The sequence below is a fragment of the Chenopodium quinoa genome, unplaced genomic scaffold (genome assembly GCF_001683475.1).
Source record: "Chenopodium quinoa cultivar QQ74 unplaced genomic scaffold, ASM168347v1, whole genome shotgun sequence".
In the NCBI taxonomy this organism is placed as follows: Eukaryota; Viridiplantae; Streptophyta; class Magnoliopsida; order Caryophyllales; family Amaranthaceae; genus Chenopodium; species Chenopodium quinoa.
The window spans coordinates 2,866,076-2,888,621 of record NW_018744582.1 but is presented as its reverse complement, the minus strand read 5'-3'; the positions used below and the strand labels follow the sequence as shown (position 1 = coordinate 2,888,621).

Here is a 22,546-nt window from a genome sequence, read left to right as displayed (position 1 = left end):
ACGTTATATATTATTGTATTATAGTTTTCATATTATACTTATATAGATGAATTTGTCAGGCTTTTGCTAAACATTTCGTATCGATTGTAATTGCTACAAAAAAAAAATCCCAACGAATGGTTATTCGATACAATATCCGTTGTTGCCATAGCCTTTAGTAGTGTTTTTCGCTTTCGTTGGGGTTGTCCTTATTAATCGATACGGAAAACAACATTCAATCATGGTGATTATTAATTGCTACAAATGTTGAACTCATTTTCTACACACAAAAAAAAAAAAAAAAAAAAAAAAAAACAATCCCTACATATGATCAATACAAGGTTCAAACATGCAACCTCAAGCTTTAATATTAAATGTTTATCCAAGAAGCTATGACATATTTTATGTTCTCTTTGTCAAACAAAATTTTAAATCTAGTATAAAAAAAGGCTTTTCGTATCGATTTTTGGGTTTTAGTGACGATTGTAAACGATACGCTTTTCCCTAATTTTATAAATGTGCATAAAAATGGTGAATAAATATTATTATGTTTTTCGTATCGATTTCATATGAGTTTACTATGTCGATTGTAAAATGATACGGATTCCACTACTATTTCACAAATGTATGTGCATATTGTAGTGAATGTAAAATCACTACGAAAAGACAATTTTCTTCTAGTGTATGAGGTAATAATTATATTGAATACTTATTGAGTTTATTCTTTGAGTTTTTTTTTTTTTTTTTTTTTAAATTGAACCTTGTGCTTTATATACTTTTTTTTTTCTACATATTGATAATGTGTTAGTAATTGGCTTAGATGGTTATATGTCATCCTTGTTATAAGAGGTTGGGTATTCAAATTTCCTTAACCTTATGTTTTTATATGGTGTAATGTTGGTTTCTTCGGTGACGTGGCGTAATAGTTTAAATTGTTAAAGGTGACATGGCATCATGAGATGTTAGGAAGCTGACATAACGTGATTAAAAGGGACTACGTGGCAAATCGACGTTTTTAAGAACGCCTTTTAATATATAATATAGATAATCAAACAATCACGCAACAATAGTGGGTCTAAGATGTTCAAATAGGGTGAGCATAATTATCAAATATCATAGCTTAATTTTATTTTAATAAATGCTACGGAATATTTCAAACTAATATAACGTATACTCCATAACTCATAACATGTTTTTAAAGCAAATTATAGGTGCACTAGCCCATTAGAAAAAGGAAAAGGGTATTAGAAAACCAAATACTCCCTTCGTTCCCAAAAGTTCGACTCACTTGGCATTTGCGCGATTTTTAATGAACATCTTTGATCGTGAATATTTTTAACTACATATGAGTAAAATTACAAGAAGTTGATGTTTGAAAATTTTATTATAAGGTGAATCTAATAAGGTCCCACATGCTAATTTATTTTTATTGTATAAGTTATAAACTATGGTAAATCTTATTATATTTTGACCACATAAATAGTAAGTGAGTCGAACTTTTGAAAACGGAGGTTGTATATATAAAAGGGAAAATAATAGAAAAATAAAATAAAAAACTTATATCTAGTGTGAACTTAGATTCTGAGACATAAGGACCTTTTAGACATATATAAGATAAGCATGTGAAGCAAATGATTAGAAGTGCTAGCAAGCTAGATCATTGTCATTAGTAACATATGCATCGAAATATTTTATGTAAAGGGTGTACAAGTGTCTACTCTCTGTTACATAAATTTGTAATACCACCACTATCACACACAATTGTGAGTAAGTACTAATGCCTAACCGGATGCCTAACAAGACTAAATTTGTAATTTTATTAGTATTGAATAGTGATGAAAATGTATAAATGAAAGATATAGGAAAAGAGAGGTAGGTGGTGTGCGCCTTATGTGTCAAAGACCATACTAATATATTACCTGAGAAAAAAAAAGGTGGGAAAACCACACTTAAACTGTACAAATGTATTTAATATTACCTGAAAGTGTTTTTAACACTGTTAGTTGCTTCAGGAGGTATTCACATTTGGCATATGCCTGCTCTAACCAAGATCTTTGGGGTTACAAGCATATATATATATAGTATATTTCGAAATATTTAGCAAATACGATTAGTAGCTAGAATTATTTACGCAAATGACTAATATCCTATGAATTACCACTTTTCTTAATTTAAAATTATTATTTATGGGGCTAAGTATATGAGAAAAGTTTAATTAACTGTAATAAAAATAAAAAATAAAAAATTCATTAAACTTCTGGGTAATAAAAAAATTTCCTTCGAAGAAAATAAAAAATCCTCGAGACCCTAAAAAAAAGGGACCGTTGCAAAGTCTATGTTACCGTTGTACCATTCACCGCCATACAACGATAAAACTCCGTTTATAGAAATCCTCCTCCTTTTCGGTGAAAATTCCAAACCCTAACCCCTACAATTTCTCTCCGATCAACTTCTTTTCGATGAAATTCTAACAAATTCTGATTAAAACCCTAATGATTTTTATTTTTTCTCCAATTCGTCTAATTTTTACTCGGATTACATGAAGTTATCGATCAAAATCTTCAATTTTGGGGAAAAATTACCGTTTTAGGCAACAAATCTTGGTTTGCCTCGGAAATTTGACGGTTTTTTTCGGCGGTGATTCTAGAACATTCTCCGATTTTTCGGTGTTGATGAAGTAAAATTACGAGGAATTCACCTACGGTTAGCGAAATATATTTCAGAGTTTAGGAATTTTTTGGGTACTTTTTTCTGTTTTGTTGATCTATTGAGTTGAGTATGTATGTTTATTTCCAGAATATTGTCTTAAATCAGTTACATTTTTGCCTGTTTTGATTTTTATTGCTGTTTTGTGTTTACTGTTTAGTATGATTGTCTGTACTACTCCAATTATGTTATGATTCGGTCTGTAATGCTGTATATGAAAAGGAGGAAGAGGTTATAGTGTGAAGCTTTTGTCTTTCAAGTGTTACACAGAAATATTAACATTTTTTGTAAAAAAAAAAAAAAAAAAAAAATCACCTTTTTTTCATAAATAAAACTGTTTGTGAGTAGGGATGATCTTTTGAAAAACTTGTCTTTTTTTTTCAAATTTCTGTTTTTTCTTACCATTTGCTTTGGTTTATTGCGTAATTTTCTTTGTTGAATGAAGAAGGTTATGGAGGTGAGAATGTGAGATAACTACTAAGTGTTACTGGATGGCCTTATTAAGTTTCTAAGTTTGAGGGGAGTATGAGATGCTGAGCTGAGTGAGCTCTGAAAGTTTTAATGGTTTTTATGTATTTGATTGTGGCTTTGATTGGCGAGAAGCGGCGCTGTGTATTTGAGGATGTGATCATGTGAAGTTGATGTATGGGTCGTGGGTTTAGAATTTTCAAACCTGATTGATCTAATTAGTATGATTAAGTTTGGGTTTGTTTAGCCGCTCCATGTTATACCATCATATTTTAAGGACATAAATCATGTTTTTTTTTTTTGGATGTTTTGGTGCATATATGCATGGGTTGTGTAATAGTTTGATGCATTGTTGTGAAGGATATAAGTTTGAGTGGGAGTTTCAGATGCTGAGTTTCAATTATTTTAATGGTTTTTTTCTATTTAATTTGTGGGTATACCATATACTTAGTCAGAAATGTGATCTGTTGAATTGAGGATGGGAAATGCATTAGAAAATGATGAATTGACAAGATGACGTTGATGGCTATGGAATTTATTTCTCGATTGAATGGATTTTGAAGTGGTGCAAGTGTTAAAAGTTATTTTTGCATCTGTTTAGATGCCTTTTGTGAGTTCTATTGTTAAGGTTACTTTAGGTTAGGAGGATGCCAGATGCTACTTAATGTTTTTGGGCTATATTAGGGTAATGGCTGTGTTTATATTGGGCTTGATTGACAAGGTTTGTTGATTTAAGTTTGGAAGGTGTTATTTAGAAGAAAGTGTGATACTGAATTATGGAGAAATTTCATTTGGTGAATAGAGTTATTTGGTGATTTGTGATAGATAAGTACATTGTGAAGTTGAGGTATTGAGCTGTATGCTTACCATTTTATTATAGTGAGTGTTCGAGTCTTGTAGCTTTGCGATAGTGTTTTGGACTGATCATGTACTACTATATTTGTGTGTAGATTTTATGCTTGTATTCTCCTTTCCTTCAATGGTGTAGTAGAGGAATTGATGTCATAGTTCTTTAGATATCGGTGGCACATGTTTAGGAGCTGTGTATTTTTACAACGTTAGTAAAGTGGAACTTTTGTAAAGCTAGATTGGATATATTCGTTAGATTGTATAATTTTTTGAAGATTAAAGGAGGTGGCATTGTTTTTGTTCTTGGTGGTGGTTGAGTTAATGAAGCTGATTTGTGGTTATAGTTTTTGAGAGGCTTTGGTACACTTGCAATTCTTAGAATTATGAGTTCAGATTGTTTTATTTAGCATGATTATATTTCTAAGGACAAAGATTCTTACTTGAAGAGGTTAGATACATGCCATGCGTGGGAACAATAACTGTATAATGGTTGATTGTGAAGAATTAAAGTTTTAAGATGTCGAGTTCAACTATCTTGATGTTTTTTGCCTAAATGATTTGTGGGCTTAATGTCCTTAGACTTGAGTTGTTGATTCAAAGATGGTAAATTCTATTAGATCAAGAGAGTGATGAGCGATTATGACAAAATCTTACTTCTTTAAAGAAACTTTTGTTAGATGTATTATTTCTAATTATGACAATAAAGAAACTTATATTGGGTCTGATGGACAAAGGGGGTTGTTGTACTAAGTAATTGAGGATGGAAATCGGTGTTCCTGTGATGTTTTGTGTAGTAACGGTTTTTCACGGGTAAGAGTGGATAACTGGATATTATTGCTGACAGAATCAAATGCAAGGTCTTATTTATCTATTTTTTGTACTAGGAGATGGTTTAATTTTTGAAATCGGTGTTCCTGTGATGGTTTCTTTGTAATTGATTTGTGGTATTATCTGGTTTGAGGCAAGAACATTGACATTCTCCCCCACCCAAATTCTTGCCGACCTCGGCAAGATTGCCCGATGGAGTACGTGCCCGCGACCCGGTCTAGCGCACCACTCGACCCTTGGATGCTTTCGTGCGCCGCTGCCCCATCCCTTCAATTGATTCCACACTTGAGCCCTGTTGTTCCACCTCTAGGAACATCATGATGCCTTGTCTTTAGCATCTTTGTTGCCTTGGTCAACCTATGGGTCGTACCTTGACGCCTATGCCTCGGCGCCCACCAAGCTTTCAAGGATGAGACCCTCATGTCCCGCTCCTTGAGTTAAGTGAGCTTGATCCCTATCTCGCCCCCTTTTGAGGTGATGGTTATCATTCCATTACTCACCCGAAATGGTTGGACTTTCTACAGGAACTCCATGCCCAACACCACGTCCTCATCATCAATGTCGAACACCAGGAAGTTGACTTTGCCCTTCCACTTCCCCAAGCGGACAGGGACATTCCACGTTCTTCCATACACCGGCGTGGCCCTTGAATTGATGGCCTTCATCTCGCCATCCACTTTAGTGAACTTCACCCCTAAGGCCTTGGCTTCCTCTTTAGCCAAGAAATTGTGCGACGCTCCCGTATCCACAAGTAGCCTCATCGGTACCTCGTTCACTTCCCCATTTACGATCATCAAGCTTCCTCCTTGCTTGATGTTCGTACTGCTGCTTGTCGAAGATGCCCTTCCCTTGGGGTCATCATCTTCGACCCTTGAAGTGTTGAGGAGCCTCATATTGGCGAGTTGGGCATCCTCGTTCATGACCATCGCCCCCATCCTCATCGTGGGTGCGGACTCCTCTTCCGTTGCGATCATGGCATTCACCGGGCAATTTCTCGCTAGGTGAGGACCCTCACAAAGGAAACATTTGAAAGGCTTTGAGGGCTTACCTCTGTCTCGGTCGTCCCCCTTGGACTCCCATTTGGACTTGGCCTTGTCCTTGCCATGATCTGCATGCTTGGCCTTTGGATGCGATGCCTCTTTTTCATCTTGGTCGCCTTCCTCGACCCTTTTGCCTTTTTCCCTTCTCGATTCCCTTGGGATCTTGATCAAGGACTCCGCCACTGCTATGGCCTCCGCAAGACACTTGACTCCTCGTCGCTGCACCTCTTGCTCGACCCATCGTTGTAAACCTCCAGTGAAGTAGATAAGTTGGACTTCCTCCGACATATCATCAACTTCAAGCACGAGCGACGTGAATTGCCTTATGTATTCCTTGATAGGGCTGGTGTGCCTCAACTCACGTAGCTTCTTGTAGGCAACTGCCTTGGCATTCTCCGGATAGAATTGCCGCTTGAAGTCCCTTTTGAACTCGTCCCATTTGTTGATGGAACAAGAACCCTTCTTGATGTCCAACTCTCGTCGCCTCCACCAAAGTATAACATCTTCCCCAAGATACATTATGGCGTTTTTTATCTTGGAAGCATCGTCCTCCAAATGCATAGCGTCGAAGTACCTTTCAACGCCCCATAGGAAGTTGTCGATCTCACGAGCATCACGCTTCCCATGGTACTTCTGTGGCTGGGGAACCTCCATCTTTGGTCCCGCTTGAATAGTGACTCCCCCAGTCACGGCAGCCTTCTTGCACAAAATTACATCCTCCTTTACCGACTTGAGGATGGGAAATTGTGTTAAGAAGAAAAGAATAATTATGATGGTACCTCATTAGCCAAAAGAAACATTTGTTCGGTGTATTAGCCCCATTCTTTATATAGAATTTTTGGATTAGATAATGAAAAATTGGCTGGATGGTTATTGTCGTGTTTTTGGTTTGGAGTATATTTAAAGTGATGTAAGCTTTTTGCAGCGCTGTTCAGTATTTATTAGAAGTGTTAATGTGCTATCATGCTTAAGAGTGTTTTTTTAGGCTGTGCTTTGTGATGTTGATATGCAGGTATAGTTTTTGAGTGTTGTTAGTCTATTATGCGGGCATTTTAGAATTGTGAATTCTGATTGATCTACTTAGTATAAGTTAGGGTTTGTGATGCTGCTCCACGTTACATCATCAAATTTCCAAGGACACAAATTATGCATTTGTTTTTTTTAATTGGATTGTGAGGTGCATGTCTTGATGTATTGCTGTGATCAAATAAGGTTTGAGGGAGTTTGGGATGTTGAGTTCTAAGTATTTTGGTGTTTTTTTTGTCTATTTGGTATACTTGGCTAAAAATGAGTGTTGTTGAATAGAGGATGGTAAATTGTGTTAAGAACAATATTATTACGTAGTACAAGGGATTATTTAAGACTAGAAAGTGATGAACTGGCTGGATGGATATTGTCTTCGATAGGACTTTGGAATACATTTCTCTCTTGGATGGAATTTCTCTCTTGGATCAATATAAGGTTTGAGGGAGTTTGGAATGTTGAGTTCTAAGTATTTTGGTATACTTGGCTAGAAATGAGTGTTGTTGACTAGAAAGTGATGAATTTGGCTGGATGGATATCGTCTTCGATAGGAATTCAGAATACATTTCTCATGGATGGAATTTGAAGTGGTGCAAGTGTTAAAGATATACTATTAGTTTTTGTTTAGATTCTCATTGTGAGATCTATTTTCAAGGTTAGGTAGGTTTGTGATAATGTAGATTTTGAGGAGGATGTTTGGCATTAAAGATATTATGAGTTATGGAGAAACTTCCTTGGTGAAAACTTTGTAAATTGTGGCAGATGATGTTCTTTGTAGTAGTTTCTATAATGGTGACAGCAATATACTTGCTGAAGGCCTCATTTTTGGAATTTAATGCGAGTTGTTGATCTTTATATTATGTATAAAAGGTGATGGTTTTGTTTTTGAAGTTGATATGAGGGTCTACTTTTTGAGGGGTGTTGGACTATGTTATTTGGGCTTTTTTAAGAATATGTTGAAACTCTTGTCATTTTTTAGTGACATAGTGTAAGTATCTTTATCTATATTTGATGTCAGATTCATGAGACGAGTAAAAGTATATGTATTCTTTATATATATATATATATATATATATATATATATATATATATATTTATTTATTGTGATTAATTTAAGTTTGGGCAAGTTAAGGTGTTTTATGTTCAAAAATTATATTTCTAGGGACAGATTCATGGGATGAATAATCAAATTTGATTGTGAATAAGATTTGGGATGTTGAGTTCCAATTATTTTGTTGTTTTCCTTTTACTTGATTTTTGGTATAATTTGATAGAGGTGGTAACAATAGATTTGATGCACAGGTTATTGGCGGACCCAATTGGGTTCTAAAGCAGGTTGCATGTTAGTAGCAGGAAAAATGAAGTAGGAGGCAAAAGTTTGCCTTAAATGAAGAGGAAATCCAAGTTTATAACCATGATCAAGGGGTAGAATGTACTTTTGAGTGAGCTGCTAGGGGTTATTTGGTAAATGTACTTCCTTAAGTTAAGTCTTAGCGTTAACTAGACCACCTCCTTTCGAGGTGTCCAACCAACATATGCACCACCTCCCTCACCGCAAAGTTTTTCACCTCCTGGGCTATTTTCTCTCTTCCCCATTCTTGTTAGATAATCCAACTTAATTAGCTTTGATGCGTCAACACTTGAATACATACACGCATCTAACCTTCATATCCTTGTTTGAGGTTCTCTTCTAGTGTAAATTTCTACCTCCGTAAAAGTTTCTTTTCAATATGCACCATTTTTTTAATGCAAAATTCAATATGCGGATGTGAGATTTAATGGATATTGTTGTGTTGTTTAGTGTTGTATTTTTGGCTGGTATGGCATGATTGAGTGTTTATTGGGTGGTATTTTGGGGGTGGCATAGCTCATTAGGTTTTGGGGGGATGAGGTCTCGTACCTATAGTACTATTGAACTAGAGAGGTACATAATACATACGCTTTTGGTTATTACCTCCGCTCTATTTTTAACTTTACTCACTATTTATGGGGTTGAACCAAAAAAATATATTCAAATAAAAAAAATCACGTGTGATCTTGTTAGAATTGTTTTAAGATATTTAACTATTAAATTTTCATAAGTTATATCATAACGGAAATAAAGATATGTCAATCATATTAGAGATCGTGATGATGTAAGAAGATTAAAACAGAACGGATGTGTTAACTGACCTATTGTATATGGAAATTAAGACGACTAGTTGAGTTGGAAGGGATGTTGGTAGAAGGTAGCGCATTTGTTTTGGGTACACAATACCACAGGCTCAAGTCCTGCCATATTTCCTAACAACACTTGGAAGTTGGAACCCGTAAAGACTTAAATACTCAATTTTTGTGCACTTCCTAATTCTTATTTTAAAAATAAACAAGAATAGTAGAAGAAAATATGTACTTTGTTAACGAAAACAAATGCGCTAATTTGGTTCTTAAGGAAAGAAGTTATTTGGAAAGCTAATGGAATAAGTAGTTAGTTTTTGTTTAAGGAAATAATACTATATGAGATACGGAATTAATACACTAACACTGAGCCTTGATCATAGTGACTTGAAAAAGGTTAAGTCTACATTATAGATAAGATGAGCAATTGATTATAGTACATGAAGATGAAAATGAGATGTCTCGAGACAAATTTATTTCATTTAGGACCTCGCCGTACTGCAAAGGAAGACCTTGTCAATTTTGCATGGTTAATTAGGTACTTGCTCTAAGAAGCGGATGGACTTTTTCAGGCCTGCTCATAGGCAAGGTTGTGGGCGCGGTACCTAAGCTAATATTTGTTGCCTTTTACGACTTCTTGTATGGGTTGTGATAGGCATGGATGTTGATGTAACCTTGACATGAAAACGCGTCTTAATAAGACCCTAAGCTAGTTGAACAAAGTCATAACTCTATTAAACTGATTTATCGGTAATGACCTAATTTCTCCCAAAGCAAAAAATGAGAATTGTTAGTACATGAACGTGTTATGTTTTGGCCTAATCTATCAGTAACGTATAGCGAATTGCATACCCATCTCCTATCTCGTGCTAAACTATATAGCATACCCTTCATGTGTATATTGTTTTCGCACAAGAAATTTTATGATTTATATAGTATGTATTTAGAGAGATCGATTCTTAAATATGTTGGGATAGATAATTAGATTGTAAAATTCTACAAACAAACTTTAATTTTGGATTGTTGCTTGCTATTTTTTTTTTTTTTTTTGGTTTATAAAACTCGGATAGAAATTTCTACAATCACTGACTAATTTTAAGAATATTGGTGGAATAGGATTCAGAAGTGGTTAGTTGTTGCATACAAATAATACAATGCCATGTTTTCGTCATTGTTTGTGACGACTTGTGAAGTATGCGCCATAAACTCTTGGAAGTGAGTACGGAGTATAAAGTTAGTAGAAATGAGAAAGAAAATCCGTGTTTATATTCACGGGTTGTAGGAAAAGCCATTTTGAGATGACAATTAGCCAATTACTACGTTGTACTATGCTTGTATTTTAAGTAGGTCTTTTCTCCTTACATAGACTTTGTGGGCTCATTTAATAAATGCTTGTGTTTTGGAGGACTTGTTTCTTATTAATGTCAATTAATACTTCTTATTGTTTCTTTTTAATTTAAGTTATTTTCCTCTCTTTGTGACATTAACCATACTCATATTTATTTGTTTTTTTTTTATTTTATTTATTTTTTATTTATTATTTTTATATTTAATTTCAAATAATCTCAAATTGTGAACGTCAATTAGATTAATTAATTAATTAAAATCATAGAAGTTATCCATAACTTAGGGTTAGATTTGTATCTTTACACAGTTAGAAACATATTCTTTCACAAATTAAGCACTAATCAAATATCAAGTTTTCAATTCTACATTTAGCCCTTTTTTTGTTTTAATCTATGTGAAACGACAAAGACAATTATTACAAGCGGGGTTAAAAACTTTCATTTCTTTTAATTTACACTTATTTATCGGTTAGTATTTTTAATTTCATAACTAAAAAAAATTATGAAAAATATCATATTTAAAAAGTGCATAATACAAATCTAATGACGCTACATTTGATAATTATTTATCTTATGAATTTGTTAAGTCAAATTATATTTCACGTTAGGCAAGATTAAGTATATAGATTAATAACTTCATTCATATGTATTAGTATTTGAACTAATGAGATACAAGAGATTAGTATGAATCTTTTAAGTTGTACAAAAAGTGGGTTATCTAATGTTTTAGATATACTGCCTTGCAATATGTTAAAAATGTATGAAACTTAACTATACATCTTCTTTATTAAAAGATTTCGAAACTACCAAGCCAAGCAATGTTCCTTATCTTAAAAAAAGTGGCAACATAATATGGACTAGTCACACTGACTTGATTGTGACATGAATGTTTCTTAAACCTTTACTAAACTTTATTTGCTAATTCATGACTCACAAAAATAATGCATCATTAATTAGTTGACACAGTCATGTTAAGATGCTTATAAAGTAGCGAGCTTCTACTACTATTTGTCGGTATGAATTTGAAACTATCCAAAATGGCTTGTGGCAACCTCTACTTGTTATTGATTATTCTTTTTGGTCTTTCTCTAAACGTAAATGGCCATCTTTCACCAAATTTTTACTCTTCTATTTGTCCTAAAGCTCTTAGTATAGTTAAGCAAGAAATCGCGAAAGCTATTAAAAATGAGGCTCGTGTTGGAGCATCCTTACTTCGGTTACACTTTCATGATTGCTTTGTTAATGTAAGTATTTACTTAAAAGTCGTACCACGTAAGGCAATATTATGATGCTAGTTATGTTAAGTGATTGTTCATTTGTTTATACTTCGTTAATCAACTAGGGTTGCGATGGCTCAATTTTACTGGATGATACTTCAACTTTCAAAAGTGAGAAATCGGCTAACCCAAATAAAAACTCAGCTCGCGGGTTTGGAGTTGTGGACAACATCAAGGCCAGTTTAGAGAAAGCATGTCCTGGAGTTGTTTCTTGTGCTGATATTCTTGCTATTGCATCTCGTGATGCAGTTGTTCATGTACGTTGTAGTTTCTTTGTTCCCTCCCAACTTACTTTCATTCCCTACAAAAAAAAAAAAAAAAAAAAAAAAAAAAAAAAAGGAAAAAAGAAAAAAATTGTTGTTTAAAATTTATCAAAATGAATTATAGTTGTTAATGTTCATGTACATTATGGACGTTTTTTATTATTATGGGAAGAAAAAACCTAGGAGTAATAATTATTTGATCTTTTTATTACGGTGAAAAAACATTGTACTTCGTATTTTATATAGATGTGCGTTTGTTTTTAAACCAAAATAATGGAGCTAACGAGAAAATTGGAAAGTGCAGTACGGTGGTCCTACATGGAAGGTGAGATTGGGAAGAAGAGATTCTTTTACGGCTAACAGAAGTGCCGCCAATGCTTTTATCCCTCAACCTAAGTTCAATCTTAGTAACCTCACTTCTAGCTTTGCCGCTGTTGGTTTATCTTTTAAAGACATGGTGGTTCTCTCTGGTAAGATTTATACTTTCTCTGTTCTTTTTTATTCGAATTATCTTTTTACCTTAAGAAAATAATTGACAAAGTCGTTTCATCTCTAGCATAATAACAACCATTTGGTTACCAATATCACAATTTATTACTCTGTATTGGCTAACAAATGAGCTAGTATATATGGGTTTTTACTATCATTATTAGTGACGTAAAATTATAACGATTATCTTATTAAATGAACGTGGTGTTACCTTAAATGTTTAACTAACGTAATTTTTTCATTAAAAAATCTGTTATATTTTGAATATGAATTATTGAAAATGACAACTTTTTTACGATGACATGAGGTTACATCTTACATGTGGATGGACGTGGTGTGTTAGTGTTACCTTGAATTTTTGAACTAACGTGGTTGTTACTTTATTTATTACTCCGTACCTTTGTTTTTTTGGATAGGCGCACACACTGTTGGATTTGCTAGGTGCACAAGTTTCCGGCCACACATTTACAACGACACCAATATAGATCCCACCTTCGCCAAATCGCTACAACAAAAGTGTCCTCAAAACGGAAGTGACAACGTGTTGCAACCCCTCGACTACCAAACAAGGTTTCGTTTCGATGACAAGTATTACCAAAACCTACTAGATAAGAAGGGGCTACTTCACTCGGACCAACAACTTTACAATGGAAATAAGGCTGATTGTTTTACTAAAAAGTATGCGATGAACCAAGGCGTGTTCTTTAAAGATTTTGGTAAGAGCATGATTAGAATGGGGAATATCAAGCCACTTACCGGAAGTAATGGAGAAATCCGGCGTAATTGTCGTAAACCAAATTAAACTAACGCTAACGCATGACCGTTTTAATATCTATACCTACCTAAGTGTACGTAGTTCATGATTTTATATAAATTTCTGAATTTGCGTATATATTAAATGTCTAATCACTTTAATGTGGTTTATATAGTGTAATTCATGGTTGATAAGAATAATAATTCTCATTTACAATAATTGTTGTGTTTTACTTTATTATATTCGACCCTAATCAAACAAGATTATACACAAAATTTGATTAGCTAACTATCAAATCAAGCTAAAACAATGAACTATTCTGATGGCGGTCATCTTGCCAGCACCTTATAACAATTGTTAATGAATTCTTTTTATCGCTGAAAATGAAAGCTTACCGGTTGCTGGCCACAATCAAACAAATTGCATGCATGTAGGGTAAAAATTGAAAAACTAACAACCTTCGTTAATTTTAGAAACTTCGTCTATATGTATGGCTAATGTTTACTTAATCGACGTTAGTGATCAAATATTGAGGATCGTTGTCATTTAAGTGATCCAACACTAACACCGTTAGAGTGTTTGTTACAAGGAATGCGAAATTGTAATAAATGTTTTTGTCGTTCTCTTTAGGAATATGAGAATTTTTGTTTGAGTTCGAGAAGTTTTGTAAAATCGCTTCTAATGAAACAACTAGAATCTTATAGCTAAAATTTGTTTAAAAAACATTTATATTTGCACTTAAGCATTTATTAAACTTTTATGTTCATCGAGATACTTTGTAATCTAGTAGCTAAGCTAGCTACTATTAGTAGAATTAGAAAAGCAAAATTAAAATTGACAAATCAAGAAAAGAAATAAAGAAAATATTCTAAAGCAACCAAAGCAAGCAAAGTTCCAACTTAGGAAAGAGGTATTGGAAAATGACTTGATTAGCATATCACGAGCACTGTTTTTTATGGACCCTCTATATTATTAACTTTATTCAGGAATTGAGTAAATTATATTACACCAATCATATACTATATAGTTCAACATTATTGGATTTTTGTCCATTGTTTTGGCACATCACATAATAAATTGGCTGAACGAAGTCTTCATCTAAACAAATCATCAAATTTATATATTAACAATTGTCGGCACGAAGCTAAGTATAGTGAGTTGGTGAAAATGGTGTGTGGCAAGTTCTACTTCCTACTCTTTGTTATTTTTTGCCTCACTCTAAATAATGTAGAAGGCAAACTTTCACCAAATTATTACGCTTCTACTTGCCCAAATGCTCTTGTTATTGTTAAGGAAGGGATTAAGGATGCTATAAGAAAAGAGGCTCGAGTTGGAGCTTCAATTCTTCGATTGCATTTTCATGATTGTTTTGTCAATGTAAGTACTCATTAAAATCCGTATTAATGTAGTCTTTTAATTAATACTAGTTTTATGAAGTGATGTTTTAAGTAGTGTTAACTTATAATATATGCATTGATGAACTAATTAGGGTTGCGATGGATCAATCCTCCTAGACGATACTCCAACTTTCAAAAGTGAGAAAACAGCTGCCCCTAATAATAACTCAGCCCGTGGATTTGAGGTTGTAGACCACATCAAGGCTAAGTTGGAAAAGGCATGCCCTGGAGCTGTCTCTTGTGCTGATATCCTTGCTATTATTGCTCGTGATGCAGTTGTTTATGTAAGTTTTTTCGAATTTATTCTCCACTATTTCCCGAACTTGTTCTTCATATAATTGAGCTAAGTAGAAGAAATGAAAATTGTAGTATGGTGGTCCAACATGGAAAGTGAGATTGGGAAGAAGAGATTCTCTCACAGCAAACCAAAGTGCAGCAAACGTTTTTATTCCTCAACCTACATTTGATGTTAGTAATCTTACTTCCAGTTTTGCCGCCGTTGGTTTATCGTTCAAGGACATGGTGGTCCTCTCTGGTACATTTTTTTTTATCTATTCGTTTTATCCTATTTCATTCATACGTTCGTTTATCACAAATTAAATTTGAAATTCACTTTATATTTTTCTTTCCACTTTTTTTCGAGATCAGAAATGGGTTTTATTGTGACTATATTTTTCTTTACGTATAAATTATGAACATTTTTTTTTTTGGAAAAAAAGTGCGTAAATAGTATAAAAACAGAAGAGTATTATACAAGTCATTTTGAGGATAATATTTTATTAATTAATATACTCCATCGATTTCTAATTAATGATTTTTTTAATGTAATAATGTACTCGTTTTAATTTAAAAAATGATACTTACTAATACGTAGCACTTAACGCAAACATGCAATAAGAGAATTGATGTTGAAAATCTACATGTAGTGGTGCATGGATCTTTTACATATTGTCTTTTATAAATGGAATGAAAAATTAGTTAAATAATACAAGTAGCTAGATAATTCAAAATGAAAGAATTATTGTATATTTTACTTTAGTAATCAACACATCTTCAAAGTGGTTTTCTCTTCCTTCTCTTAACTTTACTTTTTGTTCCATCCTTTGTTAGTTAATTGGTCCCTTGTCAACACCTATACTATACAAACACATGAATAGACTCAAAGAGTCCCATCATCTCAATTTATATATATTTCCACTCCCTTCTTTTCACGTAATGCATAACCACTTGTTTAATTTAGTTTTCTTATTCAAACATGATTAGACTCTAAGACAATTATATGTCACGACGTAGAACAATAATATCTATGCATTATTATTTATTAATGTCTTTTTATAGTAAATTTGTGCATAACTTTTAACGATGACTAGTATTTAGTAAAATAACGCTTATTGGTTGATTAACTCAAATAACTTAACTTTATACTTATTGCATGCATTGTATGTGAAGGCGGACACACTGTTGGATTAGCAAGATGTGCAACATTCCGGACACATATCCACAATGATACTGATATCAACACCGCCTTCGCTAAATATCTCCAGAAAAAATGTCCTCTAACTGGAAATACCAATGTTTTACAGCCTTTAGACTACCAAACTAAGTATACTTTCGACGTCAAATATTACCAGAATTTACTATTTAAGAAGGGTTTACTACACTCGGATCAGACACTTTACAATGCAAACAAGAAGTCTGAATCTCATGTTAAAAGGTATGCAATGGATCAATGTAAGTTCTTTAAGGACTTTGCTAAGAGCATGATTAGAATGGGAAACATCAATCCTCTTACCGGAAGTAACGGCGAAATTAGGCGTAATTGCCGTAAACCTAATTAGAGATGAGTCCCTAATTCATAGACCTCTACGTACATGTATTTTTTATTTATACATATGTCCAAGTTTATTATTATTGTAAATTTGTGAAAGATGTATTTATACATATGTCCAAGTATATGATGTTTTGAATGGTATGTATGAAATTCTCTATCCGGAATAACTTGTCATGTTAATATTGTGTTTTGAGCAAGTAATATACTAACGTAACAACTAAAATCGGAGATGGTCTGTAATAACCAATTATCTTTTTAGTTAAGATTTGATTCATTTGAAGAATAATGGAGTTGAAGTGATTCAAATCCAAGTGCATGCATATGGTAAGCGGTACCTTAGTTATTGATACTTAAAAATTCTTGATAGGATATCTTGAATCTTGATGTGCTTTTCTTGTACAGTAAATTCTAGCAATTATTCTCAAGTAAAAGTATTGAAGTATACTTTATCTTTTTTTAAATAATTGCAACATATCTATTCGGTATTTGACATCTTAATTTTAAAAAATTACTACGTATAAAGGGTAAATATTAAGTAAAATTAATCGATGAATAGTTTACAAAGTTAAAACGTTGTATCTATAGTGAAATGGAGCTATTATTAATAATAAAATTCTCTATGAGGCTTACCAAATACAGTATGTACGAAGTGCCGGCATCTTACAACATACGTAAGTAGTGCTAATACAGTAATACTAGTACAAGCTGTACAACCTAGAACGTACATCTCAATGTTTTCATGCGTGCAAGGGCGACAAAATACTTTTGGGTAATTGATAACAATTGTTTTTAATTCAAAAGTTTATGACATGAGTCTAGGACTTGTAGACAAAAAACTCCTCAATGAATCGAAAAATCCCTACCCAAAATTAAGGCCGGTGTTCCTTTACATAACTAATGGATGCTTGACGTAGAGTTAACTACAACTGTCATTCTCGATAGGTCCCTAGCAATACCAATAAGAACACAAACAAGTTTGAAAAAACTACAAACTCGACTTTAAACTATGATAGAAACCCAATCGATCTTTTACTCACATGTAATCTGTATAATCTTTTCATGATAGTGATAGTCGCAAACTAAGGAGACGATAATTAAATTTAGATTTAACATGAGCATAGGAATACTGTTGTTCAAGTAGAATTATCAGCTTTTTAGTTTAAATTATCCTATCAACATATTTATTTCGTGGTAATTTATTCGTACAGTGTAAGAAGTATTATGCGAATTTGAACGGGTTTGGTTATTATAGTTGGAGAATTTTTTATTTTATTCAAGTTATAATTACGCTTAAGCTAAAGAGAATTATTATTGTTGGCCTTCTTGATTGGATTTTAGTTTGGTTATTATAGTTGGAGAATTTTTTATTTTATTCAAGTTATAATTACGCTTAAGCTAAAGAGTTATTATTGTTGGCCTTCTTGATTGGATTTTAGTTTGGTTATTATTCAGAATAAATGCATATGATAATTATGTCAATTTTAAGTTTGATTTTGCAAAAGAATTAAATTTAGAATCTGTTAACTATTACTAAAACAAAACGTTGCTAATGTCATCACTGTCCATATGTCACTCTCTTAATAAAAAAATTTCCGCCTAAATGCAAGGATGATGACATTTTTTTTTTTTGTGAAGCTACCATATTTAACAATTTTGAAATTTGAATATTAGAATCTTCTACATTCACAACAAGAAAAAGGCCAGATTCCGATGGAAATCTTCCGACGGAAACAAAATCGTCGGAAATGCTATATATTCCGGCGGAAATTTGCGACGGAATTCCTACGGAATAAAAATCCGTCGAAAAATGTGTATTCTGACGGAAATAAAATCCGTCGGAAGTTTCCGACGGAATATTCCGTCGAAACATTAATTTTCCAACAGAATTAAAATCCGTCGGAAAATTAAGTTTCCGCCGGAATATTCCGTCGGAAAATAATTAAATAATAAAAAAAAAAAACAAACCCAAAAAAAACCCTAAAAAAAACCTTATTTTCTTTCTCTCTCCCCGCCTCCCTTCTCTTTCTCTTTCCTCTCCCCCTCTTTCTCCTTCCTTTCCGGCGTTCCCCTTGCCTCGGCGCCACTCCTCTTTCCTCTTCCCTTCTTTCTCCTTCCTCTCCTTCCTTTCCTCTTCCCTATTTCTCTTTCCTCTTCCCCTCTTTTTTTTTTCGTTTCGATTTCTTTGATTGGCAACTCAAGAAGATTTGAAGAGTTTAAATGAAAATCAAGGTTTTCATGTCAAATTCGACCATGAAAACTCTAGATCTAGAGTTTTCATGGTCGAATTTGACCTTATAAACCCAATTTCGGTGTTTTTTTTGTCAAATTAAGGTATGTTTCTCTTTTTTTTCTTCTTAATTTTGATTTTAATTAAGTTGTTGATTTTTATGATTTTTTGGAAATATATGTTGTTGGTGAATTATGGATTTTTTTTATGTTTTTTTTTGGTGTTTTCGGTGGTTGTTTTGGGTGGTGAGGTGGGTTTCGGTGGTGGTGAGGTGTTGTTTTGGGTGGTTTCGGTGAGGTGGGTTTCGGTGATGGTGAGGTGTTGTTTTGGGTGGTGAGGTGAGGTGGGTTTTGGTGTGGGGAGGTGGGTTAAAGTGGTAGGTGGGGAGGTGGGTTTCAGCGGTGGGGAGGTGGGTTTCAGCGGTGGTGAGGTGTTGTTTTGGGTGGTTTCGGCGATGGGGGCAGGTGGTTGGGGGTTTAGGTGGTAGGTGGGGAGGTGGGTCTGGTGAGGTGGAGAGGTGGATTTCGGTCAGGTGGTGGGTCAGGTGAGGTGGTAGGTGGTGGGTCAGGTGAGGTGGTAGGTGGTGGGTCAGGTGAGGTGGTAGGTGGTGGGTCAGGTGAGGTGGGTTAACGTGGTAGGGGGGCAGGCGGTGTGGGCTGGTGGTGGGGGTGGTGGCGGCGTTTTTTTTTTATTGAATTTTTTGACGGAAATTTCCGTCGGAATATACGTTTCCGACGAAAATTTCTGTCGGAATATTTCCCTTCCGACGGAATTTTTCGTCGGAATCCACTTCAACTCCGACGGAAAATTCAGTCGGAACTTTGCGATGGAATTTCGATTAAAGTCAAAACCAGCTTCGACAGAATGTATTCCGTCGGAATTTCTGTCGGAAAAGTGGTTTCCGACGGAATTTCCCTCAGAAAACGTCGAATTTCCTACAAAGGGTGTTCCGAGAGACAGTTTCCGACGGAATTCCGTCGGAAGGCCGTTTTCCGACGGATTTTCCCCTGTTTTCGACGGAAAAAGTCCGTCGGAATTCAGCTGTTTTCTTGTAGTGATTACAGCTACAATCTATCCATTTATCCTAAAAAAAATGAAATAATTGTATTAAGCGACGTTGAACATGTATTATATCATAATTTTGATGAAAATCTAAAATTTTAAAATTACAAATATTTTTTTACAAGGTGCATAATTCTTATTTATATTTATCTTTTTTTTTTAAATGTACAAATTATAAAAATAAATTTTATATAAACCGTGTATCGTACGGGTACTAACCTAGTTAAGCTCTACGAGCCATAGCATTAGATTTAAAAAATAAAATAAAATAAAAATAAAAAATAAAAAATCATACAAGAATTTGTCTTGAATTAAGTAACAACTAAGCTCTATACTCTAGACTAGATATACTTTGAAGGTGCAATTAAATTAAGAGAGGTGAGTTTTAATAGAATTAACCCATTAAGGCCCAAAATTTTTGATTAATATGAGGCTTTGGACGATCTAAAAATGCAAGTTTAGGATAGGATAAAGCACAGCCTGGCTAAATGTTGATAAGTATATTAGGTGACTCGTACTTCGTAGCTTTGTCCGCCCGATCGGGCGGACATTGCCCGGTCTGACCGGGCGGAAGAAGAAGAGGTGCCTGGAAAATTCGTTGAAGAAGCTGCTCTCGCGCCCGACCGGGCGAGCCTTCGCCCGACCGGGCGAGCCTTCGCCCGATCGGGCAGACCTTGCCCGGTTTGACCGGGCGGTGGGGGTTGGATACGTTGAAGCATTCGTATGGAGTTTTCTTCTCGCGCCCGATCGGGCAGACCTTGCCCGGTCTGACCGGGCGGTGAAGGAAAAATACGGAACGCGGATTTTGCGGTTTTAGGTTATCTTATTTTATTATCTTTTTGCCCAAGTATCTTTTAATTAGGGATTAATATAAAACCTCCCTAAAATCAGTATTAGGGTGAAGAGAGACAGAGTGAAAGCCGTTCTTGAGAAATACAAGAATCATCTTTGTAATCTTTGCAGTTTATAGTGAAATCATTCGATCTCGGTGCCCGTGGACGTAGCTATCACATCGATAGTGAACCACGTAAATTCTTGGTGTTGTTCTTATTGTTTGCATTGAATTTCTTTATTGTTTTCTTGTTTGTTTTCGACCTTTGCTTCCGCTGTCGCACAACAATTGGTATCAAGAGCTCAGGTTCAATCCTTGGAGAGTTTCTTGAAGATAACAATGGCAGGAGATTCAACAATAAGAATTGAGAAGTTTACCGGGAAAAATAGTTTCGGGCTATGGCAAATTAAGATGAAGGCTCTGTTAAAACAACAGCAGATATGGCGTCCGTTGGCTCCAAAGAGTACTACTTCGGAGTCAGGAGACGGACCGACTGACTCGCAGTTAGAAGTTATGGAAGAGAAGGCACACTCTACCATATTACTTAGTCTTGATGATCAAATCATCACGGAGGTTGCTGATCAGGAAACGGCGGCTGGATTGTGGCTGAAGCTGGAGTCATTGTATATGACTAAGTCGTTGACCAACAAATTATTACTGAAACAGCGGTTGTTTAGCCTCCGGATGCAGTCAGGTACTTCCTTACGGGAACATCTAGAAAAACTTAACTCTATTTTGCTTGATTTACGTAATTTAGATGTTAAAATTGATGATGAGGATGCTGCGTTGATTTTACTTGTATCTCTACCGTCTAGCTTTGAGAATTTTGTAGAGTCTTTTGTTGTTGGTAAGGATTCTATAACCTTAGAAGAAGTGAAGGCAGCACTTCATACTAGGGAACTCAGAATGAAAGCTACGAGTGATAATGGGGATAATGGTAGTGGGTTATTTGTTAAGTCCGGAAAGTCTAAAAAGAATAAGGGGTTTAACAAGGGGAACAATGCTGGGTCGGGTGCTGGAAACGGCAAGGATGGATCTAGTAAAACTACTACTAAAACATGTTATTACTGTAAAGAACCGGGTCACTTTAGGAATAATTGTCCGGTGAGGAAAAACAAGTCCCAGGCTGCTGTAGTTGAAGAGAAACCGAATGAGAGCTATAATTCAGAGGAAGATTTAGCATTAGTCAGTTCTGCTAGGTCTGATGATTTATCTGATAACTGGGTTCTAGATTCGGGGTGTTCGTTCCATATGTGTCCACGTCGAGATTGGTTTGATACATATGAACCTCGCAATGGGGGTATGGTTATAGTCGGTAACAATGCTCCATGTAAGGTCACAGGTATTGGTTCCATGAGGTTGAGGACTGTTGATGGGCGGAGGTTAACTTTGACTAATGTACGGCATGTTCCTGCTTTAGGAAAGAATCTGATTTCATTGGGTACCCTGGATGAATTGGGGTACAATGGTGTGTTTTCAGATGGGGAGTTGTGTATTTTCAGAGGTTCTGAGTTGGTACTTAAGGGTATCAAAAGGAACACCCTCTATGTTTTTGAGGGTGTTACACTGCCTAGTTCTGCGGTTTGCGCATCTGTATCTCACCAGGAGATGACTAAGATTTGGCACATGAGGCTTGGTCATATGGGGGAGAAGGGGATGCAGCTATTGTCCAAGAGGGGTCTTCTATCCGGGGTCAAGGTTGCCAACCTTGAATTTTGTGAGCATTGTGTGTTTGGTAAGAAACACAGGTCAAAGTTCAGCAAGGGTGCTCACATTACTGATGCAGTGCTCGATTACATCCATTCAGATTGCTGGGGTCCATCTAGAGTTGAAGGTATGGGAGGTTACCACTATTTTGTGTCATTTGTTGATGACAAGTCCCGATACACATGGCTTAGGTTGCTTAAGTCAAAGGATGAGGCCTTCAAAGTTTTCAAGCAATGGAAAGCTTTGGTGGAAAATCGACAAGGAAGGAAGATCAAGAAGCTACGAACGGACAATGGGCTAGAGTTTTGCAA

The 22,546-nt window shown here is 34.9% G+C and overlaps 2 protein-coding genes across 2 annotated transcripts; both read left to right on the top strand.

The window, feature by feature from the left end:
* The first annotated feature begins 11,340 nt into the window (after positions 1-11,340).
* LOC110699376 (peroxidase P7-like) lies at positions 11,341-13,398 on the top strand. The gene is made up of 4 exons (XM_021876900.1): positions 11,341-11,640; positions 11,739-11,930; positions 12,241-12,406; positions 12,842-13,398. Exons 1-4 carry the CDS (start codon positions 11,413-11,415, stop codon positions 13,225-13,227), a joined length of 972 nt encoding a protein of 323 aa, XP_021732592.1. The 5' UTR covers positions 11,341-11,412; the 3' UTR covers positions 13,228-13,398.
* A 798-nt stretch (positions 13,399-14,196) lies between these two features.
* Positions 14,197-16,587, top strand: LOC110699375 (peroxidase P7-like). The gene is made up of 4 exons (XM_021876899.1): positions 14,197-14,556; positions 14,669-14,860; positions 14,946-15,111; positions 16,026-16,587. Exons 1-4 carry the CDS (start codon positions 14,347-14,349, stop codon positions 16,412-16,414), a joined length of 957 nt encoding a protein of 318 aa, XP_021732591.1. The 5' UTR covers positions 14,197-14,346; the 3' UTR covers positions 16,415-16,587.
* Positions 16,588-22,546: the final 5,959 nt, after the last annotated feature.